At 45.9% G+C, this 18,839-nt stretch overlaps 1 protein-coding gene across 9 annotated transcripts in view; it reads right to left on the bottom strand.

Annotated features, from left to right (window-relative positions):
• The window catches only part of LOC126281226 (transducin-like enhancer protein 4), a 455,583-nt gene that overhangs the window by 235,163 nt on the left and 201,581 nt on the right, over positions 1-18,839 (bottom strand). For all 9 annotated transcript variants that reach the window (XM_049979984.1, XM_049979985.1, XM_049979986.1 and 6 more), the window contains one exon: positions 5,403-5,465. In XM_049979984.1, the coding sequence (XP_049835941.1) occupies positions 5,403-5,465 (63 nt within the window). The remainder of the gene's footprint in view (positions 1-5,402; positions 5,466-18,839) is intronic.

Raw genomic sequence — 18,839 nt, 5'->3', positions numbered from 1 at the left:
TTTAGAAACGAAAGATGAAATTGCTGCGAATGAAACGACCAGCAATGACGTTTTTATTCTAGCTTGTCGCAAATATCTGGTCGTTTTTGCTAATACGTAGCATTTCAGAGGGTGTGATTAGGCAGGAACCTAAGAGCGCAACTTAAATTGCTACGAGTGAAACGTGCAGCAAATACACTTTCATTCTTGCTTGTTATTTTAAGTATGGTGAGGGTTGTTAGCTACTTTAGAGTTCACTAAAGGTAGCATAAAGGAAACACGAGAAGTATTACGGCAAGAAGTGAGAGCAATGGTTTTCCGAATATATATATATATATTTTTAACAAGCAGTAAAAGTGGCCAGGCGTAGCGCTTATACACCAGCGTCGGTAGTTAGTAGAGTAGGCAACCGGCTGGAGTGTGAGCGTGTGAGGGAGACAGCAACCGCCATAGGCGCACGTCACCGGGAAGCGTAGACAGAGCCAAGTCGTCGGGTACTCCTAGCGACCCGACAGAGCGGGCGCGGCCTTTACGACGCACACTCGCCGCCGCCTAATGCGACACGGCAGCTCCGGCACAAAAGCCAGGATAGGTAAACAGCGGCGGGCACACGAGTGCACCTCTGCCGCACACACGCTTTTTGTGCTGTTCTCCCCCGTCTGCGACAAAGTGCTTCTCAGCCGGGTCCGGCAGGTGTAGAGGCGACTGGCGTCAGCACACGAAGCACGGCGCTACTGGGCTGCTGCGACAACACGGCTGCAGCTGTCTTAAACCTGTCAGACTTTAATCTCTTCTGGACAAAGCAAAACTTTTTATTTATGTGCTAATGCTCTTAGTAGTTTTCTAATGATTTTTATTAAAAATACATGTACCAGTTTCCGAAACATACATCGTACACTTTGCTTCATTTTATGGACTAATTACGAAATATTATGTATTATAATAAACAGGAAAATGATCATTCGATAATTACGGTGCAAAATAACAATATTCAATTATACAACACTATACAGCGAACCAATCACATCCGTGTATTCTGGTGGTTACGGGATGTTGCGCACTGCTGCTCTGACTTGCTGATATTTTCGCAGTTGGCAGTACTTCTTGCGCGTGTTGAAAAGGCTGAACTTTCACAAGTGTCTACCTCAGGTTTCCACAGGGAAAAAAGTACTTCTCTTGCAGCTAAGACGCAGCACAAAAAGTCAGTTGTACCCAGAGGGTGTGATTGCTACACGAAGCCAGTAAAGGCAAACGAGTGAGAACGCAGGACTACGCAGATAAAGTCATCAGCCGACTTGACTAAATAAAAAACTGACAGCAAAGAACTTTACCCAGGACTTTCAAAAGTTTTCATACAAAGTAAAAATAGGGTACGTGAATATCCCTTCTGCCCCCCCCCCCCCCCTCGCGTTACAGCAACATTTAAATCGACTAGTAGCAACATTTGCGTTCACGATATGTATATGTTAAGAAACAGACTGACACGTATCATGACCACTTTAAATAAATAAAAAGATACTATTCGTGTATTAGTAGACGTCTACAAAGTAATAAAAGTGCTAATGATTTCATAATAAATGTTAAAATATTGCAAGCTTAAAAGCAAAGGGATTTCCCCCCCCCCTCTCTCTCTCTCTCTCTCTCTCTCATCCCGAAGTACTTCACAGCTACAGGACATCCCTACTGCGTGCCATTGCCCGTCTCCCACGACGTGGACTAAGTGGTCGCGTCTTTGTAACAGACGTAATAAGGAATTGCAAAATATCGATCTAAGCAAAGATAACGATTTGAAAGTCATATTATTACACATTTCGACTTGCGGATCACAATGTTGACCAAGGACAAAGAATTGCGCAGATTACCAGCGATCAGAGAAACGTTTCCTACGAGGAATTCTGGTAGAATGAGAAGGGACAGGATAGAGAATCGAGCAATACGAATACCCTTTAGATAAATTCCCTAAAAGAAACTACGGAGAGAAAAGGCCTGAGATAGTTTGATCACTTAAAAAGAACGAGATAAGAAGCTGTTCTAGGGAAAGCCCTGGAACTGACGGAATCTGGAAGAAGACCAACTGAAAGACCACGGACAAGATTGAGGAACCAGGTGAATCATGATGCGGACCGGAGAAAGCTACAGTGGGAGGAAACACTGAACGGAGAAAAGATAACATCGGGGGAGGCGCTACACAACCTATACAAGCAGAAAGCATTCCAGAAAGGAAAAGCCTGTGTCCAGAGAATACTTTGGCCAATAACATCGTAATTGCTATAACGTATTAACAGCTGTCATGAAATGCGTATGTGGTTTCGAAAATAAAAGATATCTTGAAGGTTCGTATCACACAGTAAATTTTTCTGTAATCTCAGGTTTATGACAGATGCAACTGCGTTAATAGTTCGGCTGCCACGCTTATGAGGGGGAAGAAATAAAATACGAGTGTTAAAAACAAGTATCAGACCTGCTGCTAGTCTCATGTAATAATCTGCACTGGTGAAGCGTAATACATTCGATGTCATAAATAGTGACTGGATGCTGGAATTCCTTCCTCAGCGAGAGTATACGTAGTTTCTACTATATATGAAGCAGAAAACGAGGACGCTGTTTCCACGACGCACTACAGCGACAGGAAAGGCAGAGAGCGGCCGCGTTTCTAAGGCACGACTCGACGCGACTTACAAGTGTGTTATGCCACCGTTCTCTGGGCATGTACAGTGTCCTCACGTCGTGGCAACTTTCAACTTCCTGGATCAACTCAGCGCAGCTGTTGTTAATCGTTAACCTGTAAGATGCACTACAAGCGCACCTCCTTGCACCCCCACCCCCGCAAACGCACAGATCATAAATACTGACATACCTCTTGGCGTCTGGAAGATTCCTTACGGGAAAGAAGAATTAACGTTTTAATATTATGAAAACAAGTCCGTGGGTGTGTGATCGAGTCATGGACGAGAGTAACACTGAATATTTGGCCACAGGTCAAGCAGAATACTCGTACATACTACACACTGCACTAATACAAAATACACGCCTTGCACCTACGTTCTACATCTACATGGTTACTCTGCAATTCACACTTAAGTGCCTGGCAGAGGGTTCACCGAACCATTTTCATACTACTAGTTTACCATTCCACTCTCGAATGGCGCGTGGGAAAAAGGAACACCTAAATCTTTCCGTTCGAGCTCTGATTTCTCTAATTTTATTATGATGATCATTTCTCCCTACGTAGGTCGGTGTCAACAAAATATTTTCGTATTCGGAAGAGAAAGTTGGCGATTGAAATTTCGAAAATCATCTCGCCGCAAAGAAAACCGCCTTTGTTTCAGTGACTGCCACCCCAACTCGCGTATCATATCACTGACATTCTCACCCCTATTGCGCGATAACACGAAACGGGCTGCCCTTCTTTGCATTTTTTCGATGTCCTCCGCTCAACCCTAGCTGGTAGAGATCCCACACCGCGCAGCAGTATTCCAGCAGAGGACGGACAAGTGTAATTTAGACTGTCTCTCTAGTGGGTTTGTCGCATCTTCTAAGTTTTCTGACAACAAAGCACTGTATTTGTTTCGCCTTCCCCACAATATTATCTATGCGGTCTTTCCAATTTAAGCTGCTCGTAATTGTAATTCCTATGTATTTAGTCGAATTGACAGCCGTTAGATTTGTGCGATTTATCGTATTCCCAAAATATATCGAATTTCTTTAGTGGATGACCTCGCGCACTTTTCTTTGTTTACTGCCAACTGCCACTTTCGCACCATACAGAAATTCTCTCTAGATCACTTTGTAATTGGAATTGATCGTCTGATGATTTTACTAGACGGTAAATTACAGCACCATCTGCAAACAGTCTAGGGGGGCTGCTCAGATTATCACCTACATCATCTATGTAAATCAGGAACAGCAGAGGGCGTATGACACTATCTTATGGAACGCCAGATATCACTTCTGTTCTACTCGATGATTTATCGTCTATCACTACGAACTGTGACCTCTCTCAGAGGAAATCACGAATCCAGTCACACAACTGAGACGATACTCCATGTGCACGTAATTTTATTAATGGTCGCTTGTGAGGGACGGTATCAAAAGCCTTCTGGATATCAAGGAATATGGAATCGATCTGAGATCCCTTGTCGACAGCACTCCTTACTTCTTGTAACAGTAATACAGATGATTAGTACCAGAAAAAAGAAAATTAGCGTATAAATAAAAATGTCAGACATACAAAGCTTGTTGACAGTCAAATGAAGGTTGATGAGTTACACAAATATCCCGGTAAGGAAAAAGGAAGTAATGGGAACAAGAATGTAAAACTTTAAAAAATGTTATGAGTGGTTTCGACGTCCTCGGTAGCGAATCATTAAAGAATAATATCCTGGAGAAAGAATTAACAGGACTTACTGAGAGACTCGTCATCTTTATTCGACGGCAGTGATTTAAGCAAGTACGAGAATCATAACGTTAATGGCCGTCCAGATGCGGGCCAAGTGCTCGCACCTCTGGTGTATGGGAAGCAGTGAAGCAGCTGCTCCTTCCTTGGGCACTTCTTGTGTTTTCCTTTATAGGTGAATTGATTGTGCCGCACAAAAATAAAAAAGATCTATATAATCGATCATGTCTTACGCAGCTGAGGACAGGTTATGACAAAATCTGTATTTGGTAATTAAGGAGATATTTTAGGAATCAAAACTCTCACCTCCGATACGGCACCATAGTTTTAAGTGGGTTACTGAGGAAAGAAGAATACTAATGTGCACAGTGATGCAGTCTGAACTCCCGAACTTCCTCGCTCCGACTTTTATTTGGTAGTAATGTCTCGTTTCACTTCCTTAAACCCAAATCAAGTTTTCGTGTAAATAACAGACACAGCTCGTCTCAAACATTCCTTGTAAAAAAAAATATAGCTACAGCATTTTGCTTTTTTCCCTTTATAATTTCAAAGCCAATGTGCTTTAATAGCGTTAATAAACGCAGAACGATAAAAAAGTGGAAAGCACATTTCCCCGTGACGTGAGTTAGTATCACTTTTTTTTAAAGTACTGCATAATATAATGTCGGTAATTAGCAATAAATCTGCAGCGAAATGTAAATCAGTTACAAGCGATAAAGGGCATTTTGTGTAACATTATACAAACAAAACTGATTTTCTAATTTGCAACAAAAAGAATAATTAGTTTAAAGTGAAAATGTATTGTAAATCATAATCCCGGCAGAGCTGTATACAATCTACGATTTAAACCTATTAATTTGAGAGTAATTTTAATTGTGTCACGCAGAGGCACTGCGAATGCAGCTAATGTATAGCGAAACAAAATCAATCAGTGTGTCGGGGTGGGAGCAAATTTAACTGCGTTGCGTTAGCTGCAGTTGCTCTGGACGCGGGATATTTCACTCGGCGCAGCGTGCGTAGTACTCACCTCTTGTGACAGGAAGGGCAGGATTTGCGCGATGATGGCGTTCAGTCTCTTGGAAATCTCCGTCTGGAACAAAAAGCAAAAAGTCGTGGTGGAGAAGCGTTTCCAGTCCAAATCTAAACGCGCAACGCAAGGTTGAACCCAACCCCACAGTTCAAAATTGGATGCAGGCACTACCAAGAAACGAGGCGCAGCTCTGTGTCTCAGCATTAACGTTTTCTTTTACCGTCTAATAGTACCAGGATGAAACTTTCTTTTTTTTAAAAAAAAAAAAAGAAGGTGCAGTGTTTAGTATTCTGCCCTACCAAGCATTTATTAGCCGTACTATAACACGCACCGAACACCAGGCATTGTTTACACGAATTTTTTCCCAAATAAAAAATGAAAAGCACTAAATTGTGGACGTTCTATTGCAGGGGTAAACAACCTTTTTTACCTATCGTTCACTGTTGTATCTCCGTTCGAAGTAGTAAAATTTTCTAACCGTCCTCCGGTTCCACAGTAAAGACGACCTATAAAGTAGGGACGTACCTTTACTTAACACAATTTATAACGGAGAGTTACAGCAAGTTAAAGAATACAACAACACCGTAATTACTTACCTAACACCTTATGAAATTGTTTGTATAATCCTTACCGCCTGCCGTCCAACATGAAAGCTGGAACAAGCGCTACTGGGCAGTAGCGACCAGGGTGGCCATCAATGTTCTACGGTATAAAGACTAATGATAGCCTTGTAAACTGAAAACGAAGTAAATCATAAAATTGTTTGTATAATCCTTACCGCCTGCCGTCCAACATGAAAGCTGGGACAAGCGCTACTGGGCAGTAGCGACCAGGGTGGCCATCAATGTTCTACGGTATAAAGACTAATGATAGCATTGTAAACTGAAAACGAAGTAAATCATACCACAGAACATAAACAGTTTACTGCTTTTCATTTATAATTTATGAAGTGGTTTTGCCATGCAGAGACGGAAGAATCAGTTAATATTAATCTTTTCCCAATTTATCTAGACTCGTGGATTTCGTTTCAGGCTCTATAAACAGCGAAGTCATATCAGCCCATCTTTGTATTGTAGTGGGACGATTATTTTTAATGCAGACTAAATATGTATTAAACCAATCTTGATAACGTTACAACGCAGTCATCGGTATATCGTGGTTACTACTGACGGAGTAGACGTACGTGTTTAAATCTGTGATCAAAACGTTTAGGAGGCGTGAGTTCGTAGTACATCTTGTAATTTATAATATGAAATAATTACCCCAAAACGCAAAGTCACCGCGCACATAAATTACGAAAGACCTTCGACGCCGTTCACCATTTTGAAAATCTTGTTACTCAAATTTTTCATACTGAAGTGAAGTTTCTTACTCCGAGAAAACACTCATTCTGAAAACAATCCCGAAGATGTCACAGATGTTTGTTTGTAATATCCTTTCCTCCAGAGTGCTAGTCCAGCAACTTCTGTGGGGAAGAGACCAATCTGCGAGGTCATCGGTCTCGTCGGAGTAAGGAAGGGCGGGGATGGATGTCGGCCGTGCCCTCTCAAAGGAACCATCCCGGCATTTGCCTGGAACCACTCAGGGAAATCACGGAAAACCTAAATCAGGATGGCCGGACGGGGGATTGAACCGTCGTCCTCCCGAATGCGAGTCCAGTGTGCTAACCACTGCGCCACCTCGCTCGGTAACTTCTGTGAAGTTGTTGATAAGGTGCTGACAGAAGTAAACGTCTGGAGGCTGGCTTCAGTCTTTCTTATGTAGAGCAATTGCGTGCGGAAAGGCGAAAGTTCCGGGTTTAACTACCGGCATGGCACTGTGTTTCCATCTCCCAACAAGTTTCGATCTTTTTACTATCAGTTTTTAGTGAAGAAGGCAGAACTAAGTTTTCTTACAGGTCAAGGGATTTTTTCCCCTTATCAGCAAAGTGATGACACCACCCAAGTAATCTATTATTTGTTGTTATACACATGTGTCACAGAGCGGTGCATATAATGAGAACCAATAAGAATAAAGGAGAGGCTTTGTCTGACTCTGAGAAAGGAAACAAAACAGCACACTTCCACAAAAAAGTACAGCACAGGATTTTCTTTACCCGAGTCTGTTTTCACACAAGACCTGTACATTTGTTGTTTAAAAAATATGTAGCCCTTATCAGTCTGAATGTGTGTGTGTGTGTGTGTGTGTGTGTGTGTGTGTGTGTGTGTGAGAGAGAGAGAGAGAGAGAGAGAGAGAGAGAGAGATTTAATGATTGTGGCTACCAAGCGGCTCTGCCCTAACCTGAATGTGTTAGTAGCAGGACAGCTAAAGCCACAGAGTGGCACTTAGCTACATGTCGGCTAAAATAGCGTGTTCATTACCGAAACCTCGAGACCAGTGCGGCGCGCAGCATGTTATCCGCTCGGCACCGAAGTCGGCAACGGAGCGAGGGTGGCGAGTAGAATATTCCCGCCTCCGGCCGAACACGGCCGCGGAGGACGGCTGGGAAGCCAGGTCTGTCTGCTTGTTATTCACAGAGAGGCGAGGAACAAAAACAGACGGGCCCGGGGTTGCGTGCCGGCCGCGACCTCGGGTATCGACCGCGAAGCTACGCCGCGCAGGGCTGATTTATATATTCAGCGCATTTAGAGGCCGGATTAAAGTTTGAACGGCCACCTACAAACCGTAACACCGCGCCGTGCCGGCTGCATATTTAAAACGCCATTCCGCTTCACACGGCGCCCCCCGCCTCCACCGTGCAGTATCGCGACGAGCAAACATCCGGAGCGGCTATGACAGCGAGCGGGACACAGGCTGGACTCCAGTGGAGCCCGGTCGCCACGGGAGAGCGTACGTCTTCATACCCAAGGGGGAGAAGCGGGAACATTCCACATTTATAGTGGCTTGCCTTCACACGCGATAAGGTGATACCGGAGTGTCGCTAAGTCTGCCGAGGATAAGAATATCAGAAACGATCACAGACACCACTTGCTAACATCTTCAGTTCTCCCAAGTAGTCTATCCTGTCCTAGTCTCTTCAGGTCTGCATAAAAACTGCAACCTACCATCCACTTGAATCGACTCGTTGTCTTCAAACCCTACCGCCCCTCCCCAAACTGGCGATTCCTCGCTGCTTCAGTACCTCTCCTATCGACCTGTCCCTTCTTTAAGTCGGGTCTTGGCGTAAAATTCCTTCGTGCCCAGTTCGATTCAGAGCCTTTTCTTTGTTTATTTGAACTACCCACCTTATTTCCCCCACTTCAAAAGCTATTTTCTTCTACTCTGCACTATTTATCGTTGAGGTTTCTGCGCAACATAAAGCTATACTCCGGACAAATACTTCCAGAGGACTTCGTAACGCTTACATTTCTCTCTTTCTAAAATCCTGTCGCACTACTGCCAAGGGCGTTTTCTATTGTCTCGATCTGCACCATCGTCAATTATTTTGTTCCACAAACAGCAAAACTCTTCTACAGGATTCGGTGCATATTTTCTTATATAACTGTCTCACTGTCATCTGATTCACTTGTGTAACTCTTAATCACCCTTGTGTTACTTTTAGTTATGTTCTTTCGAGTCACTACTCCATAAACTGACCTTCCGAGACTTTTGTAGTCCATTGTAGAACTTTCCTTTTTTTTCAATTTAATTACTTCCCCAAATATATCGTGCTGTCCTTTCCTTCTTGCTCACTGTAAAAACTGGATAATGTGACACAAGAGCAGTTTAGCGCTTACAATAACTAATTTTGGATTTTCGGTTGGTCCGGAGTTGGTGTCTAGCGAGGGTGACTGACACAGACTTGACTCGTGCGCCAGAGTATTACATTAATTACGCAGGGGACACTCAAATCTAACAATTCTCGAGGCTATAATCGGGGACCTCCAGGAGTTCTGGATCCGTGTTGTCTTCGCTAACTCTCTGATTATCAACCTGGAAGCAGTCTACTTACCTAACCTCATTAAATAAGCCTGATCTGGGTCGATGTCATAAAATACGTTTCTGATTACAGTATGTGCCGTAGGAAGTTGCACGGTTGCCTGTCAATACCCACACTCACGCTGTTACTGAGATCAAAGTGTTCTGTGCCTCGCTTGTACGTTGCAGGTAACATGACAGCGCGACTGCTACTGCTGGGTCTGATTTTATAGTTTCAAATTTGGAGAAGCTAATACCCGTCTAAGAAGCTGATGGAAGTAGAGGGCGACAAATTATGAGAGGAACATGAATGATACACGTTTCCAGGTAGCGTTTGAGTAACTGGTTGCAGATTCTCCAGTATCTTGCAGTTGCTATAAGTTGGTAGACAACACGAAGAATGTATAATTCGTATTTTTTCTTTCTTTTCAGATCTCCTTGGATTCGTAGTATTTCTTACGGGCTGAATATGAGCTCTTATTACAGTGAGTCTGAAAACTGTGCGAACAGGTTAACATCAGATCGTTGAAAAATTTGCAGTCGTTTGCTATACTCATTGTTGTGTTCCCTGTCAGTCCCCGATTTAAATGTCACTACAAATACTACCAAGTTTAGAACACTGCTTCTTCGGGTGAATAAGAACACAGTAAGAAAGTAACTAGAAATTGGCTGACTTGGGTGGAGCGGAAGGAAGTCGGCCGTGCCTTTTTCAAGAACCCATCCCAGCATTTGCCTGAAGCAATTTACGGAAGTCACCGAAACCTAAATCATGATGGCCGGACGTGGGTTTGAACCGTCGTCCTCACGAATGCGAGTCCACTGCGGTACCCTGTCTGTCTTCTGTTTCCAAGACACTTTGCAGATACATACGAATGGCATATTATGGCAGGATGACAACTGACAAAGCTATAGGCATCGTGTTAGACAGTAGCGTAGGACGTTTAAATGAGTATGAGGAATCTTGTATTAGCCACCGAGTTATGTTTTACTGTGTTCTGCGACTTTATTCTATCTGTTAACACGTTACTAAAAACAGGGGTGGAGGTGTTACACTCTGAACAAGGAATTTATTTGGCTGGGACAAGCGTTGTCACGAAATGCGAAAGTCTGAAGTACCAAACAAATATCTCTTCCTCGGGTACACCGATTGAAATATGATGTGTGAGTCTCGGCAGCAGGCGCCTAGAGCAGGGTTCCCAAACTGTGTTTCGCATGACGCTCGTCTTGTGTTCCAGGGGAACTGAGTACGTGCTCCACCAAAAGCTAGTAATAACAGCATTTTTCTTTTCGATATTTTGAGGATACTAATAGTTTTTAATTTTATCGTAATTTCTGTAAAACTGAAGTAATCACAGAATGAAATAATGTTTTTCTCCTTTTCCAAATTTTATTAACCTTCAGAACGAGCAAGGTGTTCCATCAAAGCAACAGGCTTCTCGAAGCGTTCCGTCGAAGGAAACATTTGTGAAGTTCTGGCATGGAGTACCGTGTCAACCGGCAGGCTGTCCCCTGCTAAGTTTGCTAAGATAGTGGCATCCGCCGATAGAGGGAAGGCTAACGTATACATTCAGCACATTAAGGTAACTCTGGGTATGACATGGAGCGATGTAGACTGGCCGACACACACACACACACACACACACAGGGTGTGGGCGGACACGCCCTCGCCTCGCATATTTAAAAGCCGCGGCGGGCGTCGCCGGGGCGACGGCAGCGGCCAGTGGCCAGCAACTTCCGGCGCACGCACGCGCGCGTGTCGGTGCGTGCGTGGGGCCGGCGGCCGGGTCGCGGCGACAAATATTGGAGCCGCCGCCAGACTTGGCCAGCAGGTAAATATTTGCGGCGATATGTCGGCCGCAGCGGCGTCCGTGTTTGCCGTCGCCTCAAAGGGCGCTTCGCCACTCGGCACACAGACGCACACACGCACAGAGACAGAGGCAGGCAGACGGACAGGCAAACGCAGGCGACGCGGCTCGCAGGCAAGAAGCGGCGCGTCTCGTTAGCGAGGCGAGCAGAACAGGGTGGGGTCGCTGCATCCCCACCTGCTGGCCCCGGGACTACTGCTTACTGCCCCGCCCTTCGGCTCCACACTTTTGTACAGGCTCGCCATCCTCCAACGTATTCCCCGTTAACCTTCGGTCAACGCCACCGGTCCGAACGATCGAGGGCGCGCTAAATTACACAGCAACCGCGGGAAGGGAACAAACGTCGCATTCCCTCGAGGAAACGAGCACGGATTTCGACGGTGCAGACGCCAATTCCAAGCCGGCTCGCTTTAGAATCCACTTTGGTTTAGGACACGAAGTTTACCGCCTGTAATTGGAGCGGTCGACACTGGCTATGTAGTGTAACATTCCAAGTTCTAAATAATGCAATTCGAGTCACAAATTCGTCTTATAGAAAATAAACGAAGGCTACATCAAAGACTCAGTTTTTACAGTTTCTAACACAATTCACCAAAACCTGACGTTCTAATTACAAATAATGGACATATAATTAATGAGACTGAACAGATCAAATTTCCGAGTGTTCAGACAGTAAATCATCTAGAAAAACCACGTTAAGGATCTTGTTCCGAGACTTAATGCTGTCATATTTAATATTAGAACAGTATGTGAACTAAATGATAGTTCGACTCTAAAAGTAGTCTCCTTTCCTTATTTTCATTCGCTTATGACGTACGGTTTTATATTTTGGAGTGACTCTTTCCATTCTCAAAGGATATTTTTGGCGAAGAAAAGGGCGGTTCGGGCAATAAGCGGTCAAGTTCGCGAAACTTCTAATCGACCCCTGTTCATTAGTCAGTTAACACTAGGCAGAAATCCGATTTGCATTTGGATCCCTGTCCGTTGACTCTGCTCGGAGAAACATCATAATTACAGGAGTTTGCGTAAACCAGTATGCTGCCATCAATGCATCTTGTATACGGATGGCGATTCCCCCTTTGTCAGCTAAGGCCTGAAGATGGTGCATTGACGCGCCGAAGTTGGTAGGCGTACAAAATGACGTAAGTGTGGCTGTGCAGTGTTGTGCTGCATCCATTTTCAATAAGACACCGAAAGACTTCAAAAATCTTAAAAGTAATTTACGGCTTCAAATCGAAATTTAAGAGTTTGCTCGTGGCTCACGACTCCTATTCCGCCGCTAAGTTCCTCGAAAAATTAAGCTAATTCCTATGTTACACTGTTGATTGCGTTAGCCACTGATTCCGAGTAGCTGATTTATAACAAATAAGCAACAAAACCTTTCCTGAAAAAGAGGTGTATGTCAATGGCGCATGTATCAAAGTGAAACCTTGCCGACAATGTGTATGAGGAATAAGAGAATACAAGTTTCTGAAATTTGATGGTATACGAGAATGCTGACGATGAGACGGCTAGACTTGGCAACTTACACAGAAGAACTGCATCGAATAAATAAGGAAGTAGACAGAAGGCCCAACTTGTACAAAAAAGAAACATATTGGCATGTATCAAAGAATAGTTAATATACTAAGAAAGTCAGGGGAGTAGAAATCACGGAGGGAGGCGGCGGCTTGAATACAGTAACACGCACGTTACCACTACTGCTGTTACTGCAGCACCTCAGGATTACAAACAAAAAATAAATATTCTGTAATATCATCCTGTTTTAAAAGACTGCCTCGTTCTACCTTCCTTAGCACCTTTAAAATTTTTCTCAAAAATTGTTACACGCGAACATACTCGTGCTTTTATACGGTGAGAGCGAAGGCGACAGTGGCAGTGGGAGTGGAAAATAGACGGAAAAGTAAGAAATACTGGAAAATATAATACAGTGCTTGTGGTACCGTAACAGCGAAGGAGGCAATGGTAGTGAGGCAGCAGTGGAATATCGTTGACAGTGACAGAACAGTGCTAGGAAAACAGTGAAGGAGACAGTGCGGGGGAGACAGGGATTGGGGTGAGAGCCAGTGATAATGAGAAAGTACATGACAATGACAACAAGGGTGGCAGGGGGGAGGGAGGGAGGGAGGGAGGGAGGGAGGGAGGGAGGGAGGGAGGGAGGGGCAGTGGGAAGGAAATAATGAGATGGCAAGAGGGAGACAATGACAGTGAGAGGAGAGACTAGCAGGAGGGCAGAACAGAGGAGACTGTGGCTGTGACACAGGAGGTAGCGACAGGCGGAGACACGCACAGGCGATGGCAGTGAGTTGGGCTGAGTGAATGAGTGAGAATGAGCGAATGGAAGTGGGTGGGCGAGTGGGTACGAGTTACAGTCAGGGGACCTTGTGGGAGTAAAACTTTTCAGTTGCGTGTTAAAAAGAACTCTAGTATGTTCACATTCCAGATGTTTTGGGAAATTTTCAGTGCTGAGGGCGGTAGGATGTGGCAGCTCGGTACCCCTGTTTCCACCCAGAGTCTTTTAAAACAGGAGAACATCAGCATTTTTGTGCTCCAGCATTTTTCCGCTCGTCTAAATATGGTCCATTCGCTGCTGTGATATTGTTGAGAATTCTGGCATCACACAGCATGCGATTGATCGTATGGCATTTATTAGATGGGATATCCCCTTCGGGGTTCGGCCGCCGTAATGCAAGTCTTTTTAGCTGACGCCACTTCGGCAACTTGCGTGTCAATGATAACGGACATAATAATAAAATGAGAGTTCAGCGCGAGAAACAACAAACAAATGCTGTACACGTAAGTGAGCAGTCTCAGAGCCCGAGTTCAGGGACCTGGCGTCTCAAGTGATCAGCCACTGGCTTTCAATCTGCCGGCACGGCTTGTATTACACACTTGCGAGACCGCTGACAGGGAGCTTTTCCTCCTCTTTCTGCAGGAGGTCGATTCGTAGTGAAATACAGCTGCGCACTACGCACATACATACTGCTCTCCAGTTCCGCCTCTTCTGGAGAGGCACTGAATCACTTTCAATGGAAGGAAAGGAAAATATTGCGCGTGCTGTACAGCGCGGTACGTTTTAATTCACGCTTATCTTAACCGACAAGCAGACAGACACCACCAGCGCGCCCCCTGTAATTAACGAAGTGAGGAACGAGCGCGTCCGATGCGGCGACGCTTTTCCTCTCGCGAGTCGGAATCAGCGACGCACGCGCGCGCACAAAAACATTCCTCATTTAACGGCGCGTCAGCCTAAGATAGCGACGCCGACGCCTCCAATGAGATTTGAGATCGTCTCCCGCAGGAGGAAATGGAACATGGCGGCAGTGCAGTAGCGAGACGAGCGGGGTGGGGGGGGGGGGGAGGGAGGGGGGGGGGGCAAACTGCCTCGCAAGACGAGCTGCGGGCTTGTCAGTCGAAATGAGCGCCGGATTTCTTTTTTTCTTTCTTTCCTTTTCTTTTCTTCTCTTCTTCCCCCTCCCTTCCCCAACCACCCACGGTCCCTTTTCATACAGCTACGCCCCCAGTCTGCGTGTCGTGAAAGGGAAGAGGCCGCGATGTGGCGAGGCGCCCGCATTTCGCATACCGGCCTGCGGTGCTCGGCGCGTGGGAACTCATCAGCGACACGAGTGCCTTTTCGTTCTCGTCCTCTTTTACGCACACACTCGCCCGCGGCGTGATTATCAGTCCGCCGGCACCGCACGAACCATCGGCGCGCGGTTTCTAAGGACCACTGCGCCTCTCCGGGAGCCTTTTCCCCCCTCCTCCCCTTTTTCTTTTCTTTTCGTCCGTGGCGCAATAAGCACCGGAGAGGAGTGCGCTATGCGAGGCCGGAGAAAAGCTACATTGCGGGCGAGCCGCCCCGCCCCGGCTCAGGCGCGCACACGCACGCACACACACACACACACACACACACACACACACACACACACACACACACACGTGCGCACGCAGGTGTGGGCCGGGGGTTCCCGTGAGGCGCAATTTCCGGCACGGCGCGGCGCGGCGCGGCGCTTGCTTCCACAGGCAACGTGAGCTCTTGCTCACCAGCACGGGCCCCAGTTACCGACGCACCTGGGCGGGGCTTCATTTTTCACTGAGGGGCCAAAGGATCGCAAGGCTTTCCATTTCACACGCCGCGCCAAAGAGGCAGAGTGTGGCACCGCGCGCCGGCTGCAAACCTCGCCGGGGCCGTTGTAACGGGAATTCCCCGACGCGTTTCATTCGTTTAATTACACTAATCAGACCGCGTGTACGGAAGGATAGGCCGGCCCGAGCGTACTTAACAACACTACGGCCCCTTCGGGCCAACTCTCAAGTCTCTTAGAGGATATCCAGTTGGTAGGCCGACTCGTGTACAACATGGCGTTGTATATTCGAGTCTTATCCTTTCTCACTTTGTTTTCACGTCAACCCCTCCATCAGAGCAACAATTCAGATAGTGCTAGGGAAGAAGGATGTGAGGACCCATTTCAATGTCCTGCATGAGGGAACCACCGGAATGGGATCACAACTATTTACAAACCAGAACTCAAACAATTGTTCCCTAATCGCCAAACATACTAATGTCGCCGCTTTATAATACACTGAAGAGCCAAAAACACTGGTACACCTGCCTCATATCGTGCAGCGCCTCCGCGAGCAAGCAGAAGTGCCGCAACACGACGTGACACGGACCCTACTTTTCTGATGTAGTGCTGGAGGAATTGCCACCACGAATGCTGCAGGGCTGTCCATAAATCTGTAAGAGCACGGGGGCTGCAGATCTCTTCTGAACAGCACGTTGCACGGCATCCCAGACATGCTCAATAATGTCCGTGTCTGGGGAGCATGATGGCCCGCGGAAGTGTTTATACACAGAGGAGTGGTCCTGGAGCCACTCCCCAACTCTGGAAGTGTGGGGTGTCGCACTGTCCTGCTGGAATTGCCCGAGCCCGTAGGAATGTACAACGGACATGAATGGATGCAGGCTATGAGACAGGATGCTTACGTACGTCTCACTTGTCAGAGTGATACACCATTACAGAGCCTCCACCAGCTCGGAAAGTGCCCTGCTGACATGCAGGGTCCATGAGTTCATGAGGTTGTCTCCATACCCGTACACGTCCATGTGCTCGATACAATTTGAAACGACACCGGTCCGACCAGGCAACAACTTCGCAGTCGTCAACAGTCCAATGTCGGTGTTGACGGGCCCAGGCGAGGTGTAAAACCTTTGTGTTATGCAGTCGTCAAGAGAACACGAGTGGGTCTTCCACAATTTGCGGAAGGATCGCACTTACGTCACGTTGAACGATTCTCTTCAGTCGTCGTTGGTCCCGTTCTAGCGGCGATGTCGGAGATTTGATGTCTTATTGGATTCCTGGTGTTCACGGTACACTCGCGGTCGCAGGGGAAAATCCTCACTTCATCGCTACCTCGCAGATGCTGTGTCCCATCGCTAGTGTGCCGAGTGTAACACCACATTCGGACTCAAATCTCGTTACCATGCCATTGTAGCGGCAGTAAACGATCTAACAACTGCGCCAGACACTTATACAGGCGTTGCCGACCGCAGCGCCGTAGTCTGCTTACATTACTCTGCATTTGAACAGGCATGCCTATACCAGTTTCTTTGGCGCTTCAGCGTAAAACGTACAACATACAATGTAGTCACTTCACACTAACACCCAAACCACCTCTTGTCAAAAAATCAGATCGCTACCAAACAAAACACTGATTCAGTTAGTAAAACGTGCTGTCATCCAGTAGAAAAAGCGTAAACGGTAGGTAAAAGTAGCTTCAGAACTACGAAGCCCACGAAAATGGTATCTGTGAATAACAGCTTCCAAGATCTCGTGTGGGTGAGCTGGCAGAGTGCGCGCTCGTCGCGCCAACTGCCCCGCGTTCATTCAAACCCCGTTATTGTTTTTAACTGTTTGCGCGTGAAACTGGTATACAAAACGTTTTCCTGGGATGTGAAAGGACTTTCGGGAGTTTGTAGCACTCTTCTTTTGACTGTCTGCTTTCGCTTCGTTAGTTTAAAGTAGCTAACCTATACAGTACATCTGTACAGATAGGTGTGGTGTTCTGTCGAATATGTACGACAGAACAGACACCACTCGTGATGAAGCAGCTAGTGCATTTGTACTGTCACAGAGTAAACAAACTGGAAGAGTTCAGTAAAGAAACAGTCGCACCACGTTGTAAAAGTATTGATAATCCCCATATAAAATTTTCACGCGTAACACGGTAAAAAAATTTGCATCCTGGGCTTTGAACCCAGGATTCTTAGTACGACGATCTAACGCTCTACCGACTCTCTGCGGAAGCTACGTGTACTTAGTACTCACTGTTATACTTTTCATGTGTCCCGTAGTTCTGGTGTCACTTTTAATTAATGATTACGCCCGTCCTGCTGGAGGAGAAGTGCATACTACGAGCTAAATCGATTTCGTTGATACTCCGTCGCTCTACAACGTTTTGTAGCGATCTGAGTATGTGGCATTTGGAGGTTTGAGCATAAGTATAATTTACGAGCGTAGAGATCTCAGGTTCCTGTAGCCTGTCAGCAGAGCTGCGTACAACCTCGTCAAACTGTAAAGTAACTGTGGCTAGACGGATAAAACCGATGTTTTGGCAATGTCTTCCATAACGATATGCTAATGACCTTCCTCCCCCCTCACACACACTATAAACAATAATTGTTTACAACGTACCACAGTTGAGTAGAGGTAGTCAAGCCGAACAATTTCGTACAGGACACGTGTGGTCTACCAAGTCGCGGGAGCACTTCTAACTGGCCAGAAAACAGCTACGATACAGTGCGAGCGAGTTGGGGGAGGTTTTCATATTCTCTCGCTCTTTCCGCACAAACTTTTAGTACCAGACAAATAAAGGGAAGCCTGTCGTAGGAAATTTAAAGTAGTTCAATTTTGTAGTGGAATACGTTTTCAGTGGAAGTCAAAGTTTTTCGAGGACTTACAAAAAGTGACATCTACGTAAACGCCCTCCATTCCCCACCGGCCAGCATTTTCAGTATGTCACTCATGACTTCTTCCTACCGCTGCACAAAAATTTGCGACAACACTGTTTCCCCACATTCGACATTCTTTGGTCTTTGTTGACTGGGCTGTAAGACCAGCGGCTCAGTCTGCTGTTTCATTAAGAATACTATGCTAAATGTGCAGGTGAGGCTAATGAAAGAAAAAACGACTTTCGTAAACGTTATGTAAAAACTCAATACGTCTACAATTCGATCTAAAGTCAACTCTTGCAAAACCAAGTTTCGTAGGCAGAGGGCCAAACAATAAGATTTAACTGTCAATTACCGGTGGCGTAATAGCCAACTCAATGAAGACCAAAAAAGGTCTAAAACGGAAAAGAATTCGTGTATTTGCAAATTTTTGAACAGCGGGCGGAGAGTGCCATGAACAACACACCAAAAATCTTGATCGTTCTGGGAAGGGGCGGGGATCGGTGTGGTATGAACTGAAGGTCTGTTTTTCTTGAGTAACTCCAAAGCCGCGGTCTATAACGGACAAACGCACCCCAGAACAAAATTTAACTACACTGAACTTTCTACACAAAAAAAGGTCAGATTCATTTTCCTACAGTACAAATAGACTGAACACAAGTGCGGCCTGGCATATTCTTCGGAAATTGTCAATTGGATTGCCGAAACGCACTGCGAAAT

This window comes from Schistocerca gregaria, chromosome 7, assembly GCF_023897955.1.
Source record: "Schistocerca gregaria isolate iqSchGreg1 chromosome 7, iqSchGreg1.2, whole genome shotgun sequence".
Classification (NCBI taxonomy): domain Eukaryota; kingdom Metazoa; phylum Arthropoda; class Insecta; order Orthoptera; family Acrididae; genus Schistocerca; species Schistocerca gregaria.
Note: the sequence above shows the minus strand (reverse complement) of the source record. Positions and strands in the feature narration are given on the sequence as shown.